At 36.6% G+C, this 18485-nt stretch overlaps 1 protein-coding gene across 1 annotated transcript; it reads left to right on the forward strand.

Annotated features, from left to right (window-relative positions):
• Positions 1–3036: 3036 nt before the first annotated feature.
• On the forward strand, positions 3037–4327 carry LOC131155868 (zinc finger BED domain-containing protein RICESLEEPER 2-like). The gene is made up of 2 exons (XM_058109318.1): positions 3037–3525; positions 3635–4327. Exons 1-2 carry the CDS (start codon positions 3037–3039, stop codon positions 4325–4327), a joined length of 1182 nt encoding a protein of 393 aa, XP_057965301.1.
• The last annotated feature ends 14158 nt before the right edge of the window (positions 4328–18485 follow it).

Below are 18485 nucleotides of genomic sequence, written 5' to 3' on the forward strand. Positions count from 1 at the left end.
AAAACTCCTGGAGATGAGTTTTTGGGCACCATCAGCTCTGGCACGTCCATCTAAATGTGACGGACGTGTCGGGACTGATCCCACTTGGTTTGGACCTTGTATGCCCAACTTGGATACCTGAGTGCTCAAAACTACTAAGTTTGCTAAGTTTGTTCGCATTCTAACTTTGTTTCATAGTGCGCAAAAAACTCCTGAGGCGAAGTTTTTGCGCACTATCAACTCCAGCACGTCCAGTTCAATGTCACAGACATGTCAAGACTCATCCTACTCGGTTTATACCTCGTATGCTCAATTTGGACACCTGAATGCTTAATATGAGAGGATTTTTTGGATACCTTCAACTTTCAACTTAATGTCACGGATGTCACGGGTCAGTGTTAAATGGGTCGCACCCATGCAAACCCTAACCCGGCCGTTTAATAAACAAGCGGGTCATGGGTTACCTGTTTAAAAAACATAATTAACTTTTAAACATTTTATAACATATTTATTAAACAAAAAAAAAAAGTCTGTAAACACACACACCACGCAGAGAGGAAAATGGGGGTCAGGACTCGGCAGGGGAGAAGGGTCGTCGGCGGGGGCAAGAGGTCGAGGAGCTCCGATTCTTTGCCAAATTTAATGGCGGGATGGCACTGGTTATGGCTTATTGGTTTGGGTAGATCGCCGGATGGTGTGGCCGTGTGGGTATAGGGAGCTCCTTTTGCCCCTACTCCACAAATCTGTTTCTCTAATCTCTACAATTAAAATAGAGCAAAGCAACAAACACGGATCTGCTTAAATTTTCCCTCTTCTACTGTCGCTACAAGCCTGCGTCTGCGTGCGATCTGGCTATGTCTACATGCGGCAGCCGATGACTGCGTCTGCGTGCAGCGTGCCTGCGTGCTGGGGAATCCTCAGGGGGTGACGGAGTGAGGGAGGCTGGAAGAAATTGGAAGTATGGAAGATGGAGTGCCGTGACTTGTGAGAAATTGGAAGTCTGGGAGATGGCCGTAGCCGGATGAAATTTCTTCAGCAGAATAGCAGAGGAGCCGTGACTCCTAACTGGCGCCGCGTGCTGCAATCGGATAAAAGAAATTAGGGTAGGTTTCAAATACTCGTTAGTTTATTACGGATCACCCCTCGACTGACCCGACATGAACCCGCGTAACTTATTTAATAATAAACGAACGGGTCTCGTCGTATTTAGACCTGTTTTCCCACCCCTAGAGAGCTGGAATAGGGAAGAAAAAATTTTCGAGCCAACAAAAATTTTGGAATATCGGCGCGAAGAAACAAAAGAGAAAGTATTTTAGGTAATGGTCACTAATACCAAAACAATATTATTAATATTTTCTCACAATAATTTAAGTATGAAGTTTACTTTTAACGATGAAAGTATTAGTGACAATTTCATTTTCGTTACTAAAAATACACTATTAGTGACGATTTGAAAAATTATAGTTTTATTTGCTTTGAATGATTTTAATATTGTCACTAATAATTTTATTAATTAAAAAAAAAAATTTTATAGTATTCTTATAATAAAGAGTAAAAATTGAGAAATAAATTGTTACTAATCAAACAATAAGACAAATATGCAGGCCATCTATTAAAAATTCAAAGGTACAAAATTTTTACTAGGTACAATTTCATTTTCGTTTCATATGCATGTTCCAAAATAACCGACCACATCCAATTTTGTACTTGTGGCGTCCAAGCCACGAAGACCACAACTTGCTAGGCCTGGCAAAACGGGTCATGACCCGTCGGGTCACCCAGATCCGCCCGTTTAAAATGGGTTCGGATTTGAAGAAATTAACCCGTTTAATATTTGGGCGGGTCACGGGTTAACCCGTTTATAAACGGGTTCATCGGGTTTGGGCGGGTCACCCGGCGGGTGACCCGTTATTTTGAATCCTTAATAGCTTTTTTTATTTCCAATTTTCCAGCGCCAGCTTGCCTTCACGCTTCCGGCTTCACCCTTCGCCTTCAGCCTTCAGAGACTCACTGTCACTCACACTCACGCTGCAGCCTGCAATCCTAACTTCACGCACACGGCACATGCCTTCGGCCGCCCTTCAGGCTTCAGTGCTTCACGCTTCATGGCTTCAGGCTTCACTGCTTCTGTGCTTCAGCATTTCACTTCTCAGTACTCAGTAGACAGTAGGCCTGCAAGACTCAAGAGTCTCAACTCTCAACCAACACGAAAAAACCGTAAGGGCTCTAAGTCTCTAACCCACGCCAGTGACGCCACGGCTCTCGAGTCTCCACTCTAGTCTCTCAAGCTCTCACCCTCTCGGCCTCTCCTAACTCTCCCCTCCTCTCCTCTGGATCTGGTGCGCTGCAACGTGCCGCCGTGCCGGACGGCCCCGACCTGTCCTCTCCTGAGTCTCCTCTCCTCTCCTCTGGTGTGCTGCTACTTGCCGGACCTGCCGGTGTTGTGAGTTGCTCGAGTCGTCGCCTCCAGGCTCCACGGACCAGTGACCACAGCAACTTACTGCATCAGCTTCAGCTCCAGAGGTGAGTTGCAGAGGTAACTTACTGTCAAGATTTTTTTATTTTGTAGGCTCTCTGTATGACTGTATCTGCTACAGTGTTACTGCCTTAGTGCCTTACTGTTACTAATTTACTGGCTTGTTTGGTTCATGGATGATGCCAGTGCCACCATGGATTTGTGATGAATAAGATTTGTGATGAATAAATAGTATATAAATAAATAGTAGATAAATAAAATAAATTAAGAAAACAAGAAGGATCCTACCATGTTCACAAGTTAAGTAGAATGAAAATCAAGTAATAACAAAAGAAATTTTTATAATAATGTTTTTTGTGTTTCCCTACAGAAAATAAAAAAATAATTTGTTGTCACACACACATACACCCAATAACAGATTTGTGTTTATTGTTTAAATATTTCATTATTTTGTTTATTTTATAATTTTTCGGAGTCTTAACTATTTTTCTTTGTTAGGGAATTAGTCTGGTGCGAAAGCCCAAGACACCCAGCGTATCCAAAAAATTATTCTTTGTTAGGGATAATACAAATTGCAAATAATGGATACCATAAACTTAGATTTTGATGATGAGTGTAATATTACTCCATTTTCAGATAAATCTGAAAAGAACAGTTCTTCTATCAATGATGGCACTAACAAAAAGAGACAACGTAGAAAGACATCAGCTGCTTGGGATGAATTCTATTTGTTACCTATAGATGTTGATGGAAAACAGAAGGCAAAATGTAAAAAATGTGGGGCTGAATATGTTGCTAATGCTTCAACTCATGGGACGGCAAATTTGAGACGCCACATTAATAATTGTCCATTACGTGATAACTATGATGTGAAGCAGATGCACATGGATTACGGAACCAAACTTCATGCGAAAAAAATTGAGCAAGATGTTTATCGTGAGAAGATGGCAATTGCTGTAATAAAACATTGTTATCCTTTTTCATGGGTTGAGCATGAAGGAAATCGAGATGTGCATAAATATCTTAATCCTGATGTTAAACCAATTGCTAGGAACACTGCTAAAGCTGATGTATTGAAAATACATAAAAGGGAGAAGGAGAAACTTAAACTTACACTACAGAGTGCTTTTGGTAGAGTGTGTTTGACTTCTGATTGTTGGTCTTCTCCTACAACTGAAGATTATTAACTTTTCTCACATGCCACCCCCACATTCAGGAGTTGCTTTGTCAGAAAAAACATTTAGTGTATTGAAGGAATGGGGTATTGATAGGAAGATATTTTCCATCACATTGGATAATGCAACTGCTAATGATAGTATGCAAGATATTCTTTCAAGTCAATTGTCTTTGCAAGCACCTTTAGTAAGTGGCGGTGAATATTTTCATGTAAGGTGTTGTGCTCATATTTTGAATCTTATTGTTCAAGAAGGCTTAAAAGTGATTGAATGTGTTGTGTATAACATTAGAGAAAGTGTCAAGTACATTAAGGGTTCAGAAGGAAGAAAACTTAAGTTTGAAGAGTGCATTAAACGAGTTGGTATACTTGCTTCAATCAGTTTGCGCTTGGATGTACCAACTAGGTGGAATTCAACTTTCATGATGATAGAAAGTGCACTCATATATCGACGGGCTTTAATTCATTATGCTTTACTTGATGCAAATTATAAGTATTGTCCGTCAAATGAAGAGTGGAATAGAGCTGAGGTCATTTGCAATTTCTTGAAGCCATTTTACGACATGACAAAACTCTTCTCGGGTTCGGATTATCCTACATCTAATTTGTATTTTTCAAATATATGGAAAATTCAATTGCATTTACTTGAAACAATGGAAAATCCGGACTGCATTGTTAATGGTATGGCTGCAAAATGAAAGAGAAGTTCGATAAATATTGGAAGTGTTATAGTGTTGTTTTGGCATTTGCAATTGTTCTTGATCCTCGTTACAAGCTTCAATTTTTCGAGTTTTGTTACTCAAAGATTGATTCATCCACTTCTCGGCAAAAGCTAAATCTCCTTCGTCAAAAGTTGTACTCTCTATTCCAAGATTATGCAAACAAATCAAAATCTTCTTTGGAATCTACTACTTCATCTACTGGGGGTACTGGTGGTAGTAACAATCTCATTAGAGATGAGCTTTCGGTAACTTCATTTATATTTTCTAATTTGTCATTTCTTACTTTATATATTATTTTTAGCTGTTATATTTATATTGTTTGTTTTTCTATTCTAATATATGACAGGAATTTGAATTTTATGAAAGCCAATATTGTGCTACTATAGAAAAATCTCAATTAGATTTATATTTGGAAGAGCCTAGGCTAAATCGTGTGGAACATGCTGAAATGGATATATTGCGGTATTGGAAAGATAATCGATTTCGATATCCTGATTTATCTCTTATGGCGCGTGATGTACTTACTATTCCTATCACAAGCGTTGCATCATAATCTGCATTCAGCATTGGAGCTCAGGTTCTTAACAAATATCGAAGATCACTTTTGCCGGAAAATGCAAGAGCATTGATAACAACTCGAAATTGGTTGTTTGGTTACGCAAGTATGCATTTTTTTTTTTTTTTTAGTTTTTCCAATATTATTTCAATAATTTCAATACTTACATTTTATTTACTTTCATATCCTTTGTCAATTGTTATTGTTTCTTATTTATTATCTATTTATCTTGTCCTTGCAGCGGATCCAAGTGAAGAAAGAGAAGAAGCTGAACAATTAGAAGTCAAATTTGAAAATCTTTTGATTAATGATTTGGGAGAAGCTTCGACAAACAATCATGGCTAATTAAGTTTTTTTATTATCTTTTGAAAATTGTAATCTTGTGAATTTTTATGGAACTCATTTAAATTTGGTTTTGTTTCTAAATATTTAACTGTTATATTTTTTAAGATTATGTTTTGATTGTGGGACTTGAATATTTGATTCATGTGTTATGCATAATGCATGAATTAAAAAAATATGAATGATGAATGAACTTATTAAATATTTTACATTTAGCTCTATATGTAAATATTACGGGACTCATTTAAATTTAGATTTATATATAAATATTTTATGCATGTATTATGCATATTTAATATTTTTAGAGGTGTGCATGTTTTTTTTAATTTTACATTTTTAAAAAAATTGTATTCATTAAAGGGATGTATTGTTTTTTACATTTTATGTTCTTTTCATTTAGAAATTAATAAATAAAATGCAGTTTTTTTTAAAAAAAAAAAATATCATTTTATATGAAAATTTTAAAAATTTAAAAATAAAAAATATATTTTTTTTTAAACGGGTGACCCGTTTCCCGCCCGTTTATTAAATGGGCAGGTTAGGGTTGACATGTGTGTGATCCATTTAATATTGACCCGTTTATGACCCGCCCGTTTATGATCCGACCCGTTAGTGACCCGCCCAAACCCGGCCCGCCCGCCCGTTTTGCCAGGCCTACAGCTTGCATTAGTTGCTGACATCTGGACCATTATATATATAAGTTGTTATGTTGTCAATTTTCACGCATGCATCCCTCCAATAAATGTCCCCATCCATTATTATGAGATAGTTTTTTATTTGCATTTTTCGGTTGTTCTTAAAACGACATTTTGCTTTTATAAATTTGAGTTTAAAATAAAAATTTCAATCAATGAATAAATAATATTTATTAAAATATTAAGATTCACAACACGCATGCACCACTCCCAATTCCAATAAAACATAGGTTATTTATATCATTTTGAATTGAAAGTGGGCTGAGCTGACATGCTGCCTAGGTCCGACTGAGTGGGTTGTGGCGTTGGGCTTTCTGGGTTATTTTTTAAACATATTGGATCTTTTTTAAGCAAGTTTCGCCCCATATTCGTCGGACAAATCCGATCCGACCTGTTTAGGAGGTGGGTATAGAATTTAAAATTTTATTCACCCCATTTAACAAATGGTTCAATTATGAGTTAGTTATAGTGGGCCAGATATGATTTGAATTAACGGATTTTTATCTATTTTTTCAGGTTTAAGTTCATGGTAGGGGATATTACACTTTTTTAATGGGGGCAAAAATTAAAATTCATGAAAAAAATGCGCCTTATATGTAAGAGACATCAAAACGCTGAGTGATCCTTTTCCTCTTATTAAAACAATGAATTTAAAGATCTCTTTCAATTACCCAATCACTTTTAATCACCAGTTAAAAGAGAGAGAGAGAGAGAGAAAAGGGTTGTTGGTGAGAATTTTTTTTTTTCATTTTAAAATAATCTTTAAAATTTTTAAAACATTTTAATTTTTTTATTAAAGTGAAAAATTTAAGACTTGTTTATGTGCAAAATATTTTTATTTTTTATTCTTCTGAATTTTAAATAAATCAACAACATTATTTCCTATTTTTCAACTTTTTATATTTTATTTGAATAACTCTTAGGATTTGAATTTTGAATTTGCTTATGAAATTTAAAAAATTCTACATGACAATTCACATACATTACAGCTTATTTTTCAAACAGTACTAAATAATTGTGTTCATTATTTTATACAAATATCAAAAAATAGAAAACTTCATCTATTTAAAAAAAAATAGAGAAATTAAAATTTAAAAATTACAAATATTTTTCTTAATTTAAATATATCTTTAATATTTTTATCACTCTTATATCATCAAATTGAATTTGTGTAAATATACTGATGGAGTCAATTTCTACCAAATATTTGCAAGATTTAATTAATATTTAACACAATAAATTTATGAAAGTCTTATCAACATTAATATTGGGTTGATTGGTGCAAACAAAAAACAAAAAAAAAAAAAAAAAAAAAAAAAAAAAAAAATTGTGTATTCCCACAAGAGGGGGGGTGAATTGGGTATTTAAAAATTTCTCCTAGGTTTAAACATATATTAACAATTTTCAACCTAAGAATGTCTAAGCATATACCAATTGCCGCAATAAAAGTAATATGCAAAATTAATCATGCGCAATATTTCACAATAACTCAAATATAACATACATGTGTAAAATTTAGTGGGCATGAAATTAACAAGGGACCCTGATATGTTATCGGGTTTGGCCATACTACCTACGTCTCCTCTTTAGCTCGCAAGCTCGAAGATTTCTATAGACTCACTGAACGGGTGGAGATCAAAAAACACTGATTAACAATTAGGGGTAGGTCCATTAACGGAGTTGAAACCTCAACCTACACCTAATCAGGATAGTGCATCTAACATTCCTATTAGGTTTTTAAGTCAATCTAGACCTATTCAACAAGGTTTAGTCTCCTCTTCATGACCTCACCGCTCAAATACAACAAATAGAAATTTGCGTACAATAAATTGCTTCTACCAAGCAGGTAATACTACAAATCACACATGCAATAATCAACGCACCTTCAACACCATAAGAACTATAACTTAGTGCAGATATGTTAACTACTCTTCGTATTGTGTCACTATCAATCAAAAGTGTGAGAGTGTATGTGTTGGCAATCTATCTTTTGAAACACTATACATATAAAATTTCAACTATCAAATTTGTTTCAAAGATTCAAAGCTCATAAAATATCTCAAACACGATTTTCAAAAGTTCAACTACAGAGAATATTTTTGAAAACAAGTTTGTCAAAAATATTTTTTTCATACACAAGACAAACTTTTGAGTCTTGCGCAATGAGAATGCAAAGACTCACAAGCTTGAGAAGGTTCCAAAATGGAATTATGAATTAAACATTGAGATACCTCTAGACTTACTCTCACTAAATAAAAAATCAATACACTTATATGACAGTATAAGCCATAGGAACTATAGGGAATACCTCGAGATACTCTCTCAAAAGGTTTTGTAATAGAATGATAATAAAGAGTATATGGCTTTGGTATGAAGATATGGAAGTAATAAAGATTTTGGCCAATTAAATTTTTCAAGAGAATTTTTTTACTAACTAAAAAACCCTAACAACCCTTTAATTTTGCAAATGAAAGGCTATATTAAAAATGGAAGAATATAGATCGTTGGGGAAATGGTGGTCATTTTTGGAAAAAGTTTAAGTGGTTAATAAAATTTAACAGGTTTTAACCTCGTAAAATTCGCCTAACCGAGAGCACCGTCGACCGAACTTGAGGTTTGGTGAACCAAGTGAACTGCGTTCGGTCGATCGTGATAACTTTGAATTGAAGGGATGGTCGACCGGACTTGGGTGGTTCAAGGGTGATTTTCCAAATTCATGCGGTTCGATCGACCGGGTCAATTTGAACTACGAAGTATGGTCGACCGAGCGGTTTGGCAATTCCCAAGTGGGGTTCGGGTCGAACAGGGCGTTGCTCATATAAACTTAGTCAGTCGACTGAGCAGTCAAATTTTGAGCTTGCATAGGTTCGGGTCGACTAGCATATTGGAACTGGGCTAGTTCGGTCAACCGTATCATGGTCAAACATGTTGACTCCCCAGTGGTTCAGTTGACTAGCATATTTGAATGGGCTAGTTCGGTCGATTGAACTTGCTTCTCTTATGTAATTTTGGTCCTAATTATTATGCATCAAAGTGAAGGGGCCTATGGTCTTTTTTAAGGCTTTTGAGCTTCTTAATTAAGCCAAAAACCTGGCATCAGTTGACCCTACGGTCATATGGTTTCCTATGGTCATTTGAGCTTATAGTCCTATTATGCATGTCATGCATTAATTATTACAGACTGGGGATTCTAAAACTAACCCAAATGATAAATATAAAAATACAACTTAAAAGCAGACAAAGGTTTCATGCTATGCTCCTCAGGGATTCCATGGATTGCGTCGAAAGATGTGCTCATTTGAGTACTTCATGGCTTCCATATTGTATCATCATCTGTGCTAACTTGCTTAAGTACTCAAAGCACACAGATGAGATACTGTGATATATCATAATTAAAACAGGGATCTGACAAAAAAGTCAACAAATATTATTCTGAGAAAAGTTAATATTTCAAAAAATGAAAAAATAAAAAACAATGAAACACTTCCCAAATATTATTATTTTAATATAAACTAGGCATTGAAACACTTATATCCTTCAAAAAATTATTATATATCATTTTTTTCTAAAAAACGAGAGTTTTTTTGTTGACATTAAAATTAAACCTAATTACACTGTTAAAAAATATATTTTTATTATTTATTTATTGTAGTTTTTATCACAATCGTTGGATCATCTTTAATCCAACAGTTGTGTGGTGTCATATATATGTTTGTAAGCCATGGGAAGAAAGGTGTATTGCTTGTCATTTTTGTAAGGAGAGCTAGAGGGGGCTTTCTCTCTAGGAATATTTTTTCTTCACTAGTTGAGGAGGTGAAGAGGTGTACAGGGGATCTGGGATCGGGGAGAGTTTGATCAGATCTTGCACTGCCATCATTTCATAGTGGATTTTTCTCCAGGTGCATGCTCCGTGGATGTAGGCAATCTTACCGAACCACATAAAATCTCTCGTCTACATTTTTTCTGTGAATGTTCTTTGTGCTATTTATTTTTTTGATCGAAAGATTAAAATCGCTACGCGTCAACAAGTGGTATGTAAGGACCCGACCCGAGAAATGTTGATTAAACAATAAGAAAAGGGGAAGGAATTTAAAAAAGGTGAAAACAATAGGGCTAGTCGATGTGGCTCTTTCCCTCGTCGTCAAAGTATCTTTTGTGACTCTTCGACAAGGTCAACTTTGAGGCCAACTCCGTCGTCAACGAAACGCCCTTCTTCTACTCGTCAACGAGCGCTCCACTTCGTCGACGAGTCTGGCCAGGTCAACTAAATTATAAATATCTATTCATTGCTTCATGGTTAAGAAAAATCAAAACTCTCTCTCTCTCTCTCTCTCTTGAACTCAAAGAAGACCCTCTCTCTCTAGGATCTCAGGTCGTCTGTTACCCGAAGCAACGATCCAACGTTACTATGTAGATCAGGGGGAAAACCTCTACAATTGTAGCGGATTGGATCTTCATTTTAAGGATTTTCGGGTTGGTTTTATCCCAAAATCGAGGTAAGGGTCTAAGTTCGTTTTTTAGTTCGATAGATTTATAGTAAATAGGATTGTGTTGAAGTATTGTTCTTTGGTTTTTAGGTTCTGAGAACTCGATTCGTTGTTTTGGAGTCGTGTAGTTCGTGTTTCAGTGTTCGCGAAAAGTAAGAGGATTTGTTTACATAAGTCTTTTTAGAAAATTAAACTGCTAGAAAGTTAGCTTATGTTTATATGCACATATTGTCTACTTATTTGCAAAGTTTCATTGGGTAAAAATGTTGATTTTACGATTTTACAGTTTTGGTAAAAATGAGGGTTTTGGCATATGATCACCAAACTTTTCAAAACTTCTTTATTTGCATTAAACTTAATGTAGGAGATGCTTGAACCCCTTGTTTTCTGCTTAAATGTTACTTTTTGAGTTATATACTATATATAGAGGATTTTTGACCAAATGAGTGTGACATATGATATGAAATGGAATACGTGAATCTGGTTAAATACGTATATGAACTATGGGAACCGAAGTTCCATTTTTGCTATCTGAAAATGTGGAAAACAGGTGCCGGTTACATATCGAGCTTTGTATGTGAAAAGGGTTAAACCAAGAGTGTGTGTGTGCCGGTTTATACCATAGTATGAATGAATGAGTTTGTGAAAATACTGAAACTGTACAGGTGATTTATGAATTGGAAACAAGTTAATTTTTCTTATTGTAAATTGTATGTATGATATTGGGACCGCAACTTGTTACTATGAAAGCCTTAAAAAGCTTAAATATCATAAAGTCTTAAAAAGCTTTATATATGTGAGCGCGGTACCATTGCTATAATCTGGATACATTGCAACCACACATCTGATTCTCAATGTAGGCATCAAGATAGTTAGCTGGGTAGGTGTGACCACTGGTGGATTAATGGACCAGGTGGATTCAGTCGGACTATAGTAACCATAATGACTGACAGTGCCTACGCGAGGTAGGGTTTGTTCAAGGATTTATGATCGCACAACCCACGCTAAGGGGTAATGTTGGCTTTATTTATGAAGTTTTGAAGTTGGGCGGTGTTCTAAATATGCATATACATGATTTAAAAACTAAAATGGGTTAAGTCAAAGGTTTGAGTACCGGACGAAGGGATTGTACAGTGTATGGGCCTGTACCCTACCCTAACCTTGGGAACTCTCGCTCGTTATGATGTTAAACTATCTATTTTCGGAATTATATATTTATCTCTTATATTATAGGATTGAGAAGCTTTAAATATGTAACTGCTTTCTACTGGTTCAAATACACAATTCACACATTGATGTAATATCTTCCACCTTACTAAGAAGGGTCTCACCCCAACAACAACCTTTGTTTCAGGTCCTGCAGGGCACATATCTTAGTTGCTAGAGGGACTTGGAGCATAGTCTTGTGTGTAGTTTATGCAAGTGTTTTGTACAAGTAAAAGACTTAGTTCAAAATGTCTTTTTGGGGATTATAAGAACTTGTTATGTTTTAAGTACGATCGTATGTATGTAAGGATATAGTTAAAAACTCTTGTTTGTTTATTAGATTTAGTATGAATGTTTATGTTTTTTACTGTGCAAGAGATTACAGTTCAGTATGAAAAACCCGTATGTCCCTTTTAGGGTGGGTTGAATATGTATGATTATCAGAGACAGGTGTATTATACAAGTGCAGTAGCACTTCGGGGCCGTATAAAGGGCCGAGCCGTTACATGGTATCAGAGCACGATTTCTATTGGGTGCAGATCTGATGGATCATATCAGATCGAAAGAAATTTGTTGGATAGTTTTTCCGCAAGAGTGCTCAAGATCAAATCGGTTCGTTAAGATCGAATTGAGGTACGCAGATTCAAATCAGGTGCTAGAAAATTATTCTAGAATTTTTCAATGGAAAAAATCGGATTGAGGTATGCGAATTCAGATCAGGTGCCATAAAATTATTCTGAAATTTTTTCAATTGAAGGAGGATCACTTTTCAATTGAAGGTGAGAAAAACAAAATTTGAAAGGAAAACAATTTTTTCCACGGATGAAGAACATAATGAACAGTGCTAGAATTGGGTGATAGACCCGGATTCAGAATTGGGTTGGGTACGGAACGCAACGGGTTGACACGCGGGTCAAGAGGCTGGGTTGTTGGTTGGATCCAAGCAGAACCCGCCGGGTCAAGGTGTAGGTCAGCATCCAGGTCAGCTAGAACACGTGCGGGTCTGTGCAATGGATTAAGGATTCGGTTCGAGCGCAACAGGTCGGGTCGAGGCGCAGATCCTCCCCTTGGAGCACTGACGTCACGCTGACGTCATCCTGACAAGTGCTGACGTAAGAGGAGAGAGAAAAAAAAAGAGAAAGAAATTTTTTTATTTAAATGGCGAGTACTTTGATGGCCAAGTTCAAGGTGGAGCCTTTTAATGGAAAAAATAATTTCAGTTTGTGGCAGAGCACTGTGAAGGGTGTGTTGGTCCAACAGGGACTGATTAAAGCATTGTATAGGAAAGACAAGAAGCGAGAGACCATGTCAGATGATCAGTGGGAGGAGCTAGAAATGAAAGCTGTAAGTATCATTCGCTTAAGTTCAGCTCCAAAAATTAAATACAGTGTGTTGAATGAAACATCACCAGCTGAGCTTTGGGAAAAAAAAATTGAGAATATTTATATGCCCAAGTCCTTAGTTAATAGAATGTACTTGAAGAAACAGTTGTATCAGTTGAGGATGATTGAGGGCACAGAAGTCAAAGACCACCTCAATTATTTCAATAAAATAATCACGCAGTTGTTGAGTATTGAGGTAAAAATTGAGGAGGAAGATAAAGCACTGATTCTGTTGTATTCACCTCCTAGTTTACTTGATACTTTGAAAACCACACTACTGCTAGGTAAGGAGACTCTTACAATTGATGAGGTGACTACTACCATTTTGGAGAGTGAGAATTTTCACAAACCAGATTATTCAGGACATGGAGAAGGGTTGGTGGCTAAGGGTTAGTCTAGCCAATAGCGGGGCAAGAGTTCTAGTAAGGGTAATTGGAATCGAAGGAAATCTCGATCCAAGTCTAGGGGTAAGAATGGGAACTGGAGGAGTGGTTGTTTTTATTGAGGGAAAGAAGGACATATGAAGAAGGACTATCTAAGGAGGAAAGAGATTTAGAGGAAAAAAATAGGAAGAAGACTGAGCAGGCGTAGTGGATAGCAGTTCATCATTTTTTGATAGGGATCTTTTGCCCGTTACTACATGTTCCAATTACTTAGCCGATACCTAGAATTTGGATTCAGCGTGCTCATATCATACGTGTCCATACAGGGACTGGTTTGACTCCTATGAATCAATCTCTAGAGGGATGATGTTGATGGGTAATGATGCTTCCTATGATATTCTTGGTATTGGAATGGTCAGAATCAGGATGTTTGATGGTGTGGTTAGAACCATCAGGGATGTGACGCATGTTCTAGATCTGAAAAAGAATCTAATTTCCTTGGGCTCTTTGGACAGTAATGGTTTCTTTTTTTCAACTAGGGATGGTGTGCTGAAAGTGGCTAGAGGTTCACTGGTAGTAATAAAGGGTCATCAAAGGAACAATTTGTACACTTTGATGGGTAGCATAGTGACAGGTGGAGTTGCAGCTAGTGCCTCTTCAGATACAAATACATATGATACTACTCTGTGGCATATGAGGCTGGGTCACATGAGTGAGCGTGGTTTGCAGGAGCTGTACATGCAGAACTTACTAGGAGGTACTTCTTGTTGTAAGCTTAACTTCTATAAATATTCTTTCTTTGGTAAACAACACAGGGTGAGTTTCATAACAGGAAAGCATATGAGCAAGGAGGTGCTAGAGTACATTCATTCATATGTATGGGGTCCAGTACAGGTACAGTCTCACATTGGTGCTATTTATTTTAACTCATTTATTGATGACTTTTATAGGAAAGTCTGGGTGTATTTTCTGAAGCACATGAGTGAGGTATTCAACAAGTTCAAGGAATGGAAAACTCAGGAAAAGAAACAAAAAGGGAAACAAGTGAAGTTTCTAAGATCTGACAATGGACTGGAGTACAAAAACAACCAATTAATTGACTTCTGTAAGGAAGAGGGGATCACTAGGCATTATACAGTTCCACAAGGGCCATAGCAGAATGGGGTGGCTGAAAGATGAACAGAACATTACTAGAGAGAGCAAGATGTATGAGGATTCAGGCTAATCTGCCTAAGTCATTCTGGGCAGAAGTAGTGAGTATGGCATGCTACCTGCTAAACAGGTCTCCTTCTGCAACTATTGATCTAAAGATTCCTAAGGAGGTATGGACAAGTAAGCCAGTAGATTAATCTGTGTTGAGAATATTTGGTTGTCCATCGTATGTGCATGTGCAGGAACAAGACAGATCAAAGTTGGACTCTAAGTCCAAACCGTGAGTATTTCTTGGTTTCCAAGAAGGAGTGAAGGGTTACCGATTGTGGGACCCTATGGCACGGAAGGTGGTCATTAGTAAGGATGTGGTTGAAGGAGAATGCTGATAAGAAGGTGGAGTTTGATTCAGCTGGAGTACCTATTCAGGTGGAGCTGGATAGTATTCAGAATTCAGGTATGGGTAATACTCAGACTACTGTTGTTGATTTTGTTGCACAGGATACAGTGAGACATGCTACAGTTCCTTAGGAGATAGGTGATAGACATGAGCCTACAGGGCTAGCCACCAGCAGAGAAAGGAGGAAAGTTAAGCCTCCAGTCAGGTATGGGTTTGAGCACTTAGTTGCATTTGCTCTAATTACTAGTAGTGGAGATCCTTCTGATTTTCAAGAAGCAGTTTAGAGTTATGAACGAGATAGTTGGCTTGGAGCCATGGTTAAGGAGATGAAGACTTTTCATAAGAATAACACTTGGGTGTTGGTTCAGAAGCCCAAGGACAAGAAGCTGATTGGTTGTAAGTGGGTTTTCAGAAAGAAATAACCTACTTCAGAATTAGAAGGGATAAAATATAAGACCAGGTTAGTAGCAAAAGGATACCAATAGGAAGAAGGTATAGATTATAATGAATTTTATTTTCCTATTGTTAAACATGCTTCTATTAGATCCTTGTTAGCATTATTTGTCATGCATGATTTAGATCTAGAATAGATGGACGTAAAGACAGGTTTCCTTCATGGTAAATTGGAGTAAGATATCTTTATGGAGCAACCGGAGGGTTTGTGGAACAAGGTAAAGAACACTTGGTATGTAAGTTGAATAGGTCTTTTTATGGTTTATAGCAATCCCCTAGGCAATGGTATAAGATGTTTGATTCTTATATGTTGAGGATTGGGTATGTTCATGGTTCGAAATCGCGGTCGCGGGTAACGTCGCGAAACGGTCGCGGGTGTCGCGGGTCGCGGGAGACGCGGGTGTTACGTAACGGGAAGCGGGCGTAACGGTCGTGAATTTTTTTCACACATGCACAACCATGCCAAATTTAAAAAATAAGCATGAAATCCAATTAATACATGATTTTTAATGAATTTTGAAGGCTTTCATTCACTCTACAAATGCTTTTTTAATAGGCATTATGATTTTTATATTAATTTTAGTGCGCTGTTTAAAAAAAAAAAATCATATTTTTTTATAGTTTACATTAGTTTAATGAGTAAAAAGATGTAGAAATGTAAGAATCAATTAATTAAAGTCATAAAGTTACTAAAAATGAATCAATACTCAATAGACTTAATACTCAATATACACATTACAGTGATTACATATACATGAATTTAAAAAGTGATTAATATCAAATATCAATAAATATTTGAAAATACATGAATACAATATTACAATTTATAACATAACTCATGTCACCACCAAAAAGAATGACGTTGGAGGGTCTTCATAATTTGCATCTGTATCTTGAGATTGGGATGGGAATTATCTCCCCATCCTTGTGGAAATACATAGTTAAATGAACCCAAGTTTGCGTCATTTTGTTGTTGCTCTTGAAAATGTACTGGTGATGAAAATTCTCCTGAATAATGTCTATAAGTTGGGGCAGGGGCTGGCTCTGGGTAGTGTGTAGAAGAAGACTCACTAGATCCTGAGATTCCTGATCCACTGGGATAAAAATGTGAGTCACGAGATGCATAATGTGGATATGCTGGATGAGATCCATATGATTGTGATGATGAACCATCTAAACCAAAGTCGCCAAAACTACGAACCACACCATATGAATCTTCAGGTAGAATCGCTAGGTTCACCACGATCACTCATTCTACTGGGTTTTGAAGATTTGTTCCCTTGATGAATACACAAGTCATAATTTTCATGTATGTCATGTAGTACATAAGGATCAGAAGGATATATATCCCTTCCAAATGATGTCCCTGTATCATATCCATAATTATATTCTACACCGCCGCCTCCACCACCACCACTTCCACCCCCCCCCAACCCCAGCTCTAGCACCACTATTACCATCATCATCACTTGGTGGGCTCAAACCAGATTGTCATCACTTTGTGTGCGTTCAGGACTTGAACTTGAATCATCATGCGCGTTTATTGGTGGTTGATCACCTCCTTCTGTAGTACCACCAACCTCTTCATTTAACCAATTTGAATTGTCCTGACCGTCGAGTAGTGGTGTCTCTCTCTCCTCTAACCATTGACTTAAAGGATCATCTTCTTCGAAAATGTAATCCAAATTGATAGGATTGAAACCCTCTTCAATTTCTCGTTGGCTTCTTCTCATTGTACGTCTTAACTTTAACCTCATGTTGTAATGTACGAAAACAAGTTTTTGTAGTCTCATGTACTTTAATCTATTTCTTGTTTTCGTATGGATGAGGCTAAAGGTGCTCCAATTACGCTCACAGTTCGAAGCTGATGTGGTCTGGCTAAGAACTCTAATTGCTATTCTTTGGAGCTCAGGAGCACACAAGCCATACTCAATCCACCATTCAGCTTCATTAATAATTAAAAAGATTTTTATGTTAGTATAGCTTATTTCAAAATTCAAATTTTAACACAAAGAGAGAAAATAGAGTAATTCTCTATTATTTAGCTATATAGCCATATTTACCAGGATTTGTTTGTTTTACTGCCCTTTGAGCCAACGGGGGTTCCAAAAGTCTCTTGCCTATCTCGATATAGCAACAACTAAAAAAGGATGATTGTGAAATATAATTAATTAATTAGATATATTAATAATTATTCTTAAAAGTATTATTAACTACTAGAACAATTCATTATTCAATTTAATGGAACCAATACTTACTTGATTAATAGCCCGAATTTGAGTATCTATATCGGGTACCAACTTTGTTATCACTTTTTTAACTCCATCCATGACTTCTCTAGCAACTTCAGGAGAGGGTGGGGCACCATAAAGAAATTGTGGGTTCAAAAAATACCCTACAATTAAATTTAGAAACATATTAATCAATAGTTTTCTAATGCAACCATGCATAATTTAAAAGTTAAAATAATAAGAAATTGTATTTGATTTACACTTACCAGCAGCGTGCAAATCTTGGTGCAACTGAAAACTCCACCGGTTGTCAATAATTTTCCAATAGTCTTTGTAAAACCGGCAATCTTTTTGAATGGCCAACTTCGCCCTATCAATTGCCTCGTATATGAAGCCCATGGTTGGTTTTTTCATCACCATCAACCAATTTAAGAACTTTCACCAAGGGTTCTTGCACTTTAATTATATCAGAGGCCTTTGCCAAAACTCTTTGCCTAAGATAATTTTCTTCGAATCATATGCTGGGCCTGATTTGCCATTCCAAACCTTGAGTTTTTCCAAGCATCAGATGTAAACATTTCCCTTAGTGCTTGTTATGCCTGACAATAGTCTCCAAAGCAATGAAATTTGTGGCAAATCGAGTGAGGCATGGTGCGAAGGCACTCGCTATATTTGTGAATTTCTTCAGAAATTCAATGTCCATCCTTGTGTGGTTGTAAATAAATGAGGTTATTGTTCTTGCCTCTTCTAAAGACTTCTTCCGTGACTTTCTTACCAATATATTCAAGAATAAGGTCGATGCAATGAGATGCACACTGCTGCCAATCGAGATTAGGCCTCTTGCATGAAA

Source organism: Malania oleifera, chromosome 5, assembly GCF_029873635.1.
Source record: "Malania oleifera isolate guangnan ecotype guangnan chromosome 5, ASM2987363v1, whole genome shotgun sequence".
In the NCBI taxonomy this organism is placed as follows: domain Eukaryota; kingdom Viridiplantae; phylum Streptophyta; class Magnoliopsida; order Santalales; family Ximeniaceae; genus Malania; species Malania oleifera.

Excerpts from the sequence above, each read along its gene's own strand:
- LOC131155868 (XM_058109318.1), top strand. The coding sequence starts at position 3,037 with ATGGATACCATAAACTTAGATTTTGATGATGAGTGTAATATTACTCCA. Across the intron at positions 3,526-3,634 it reads GGAACACTGCTAAAGCTGAT|ATTATTAACTTTTCTCACAT; the intron begins GTATTGAAAATA and ends CTACAACTGAAG.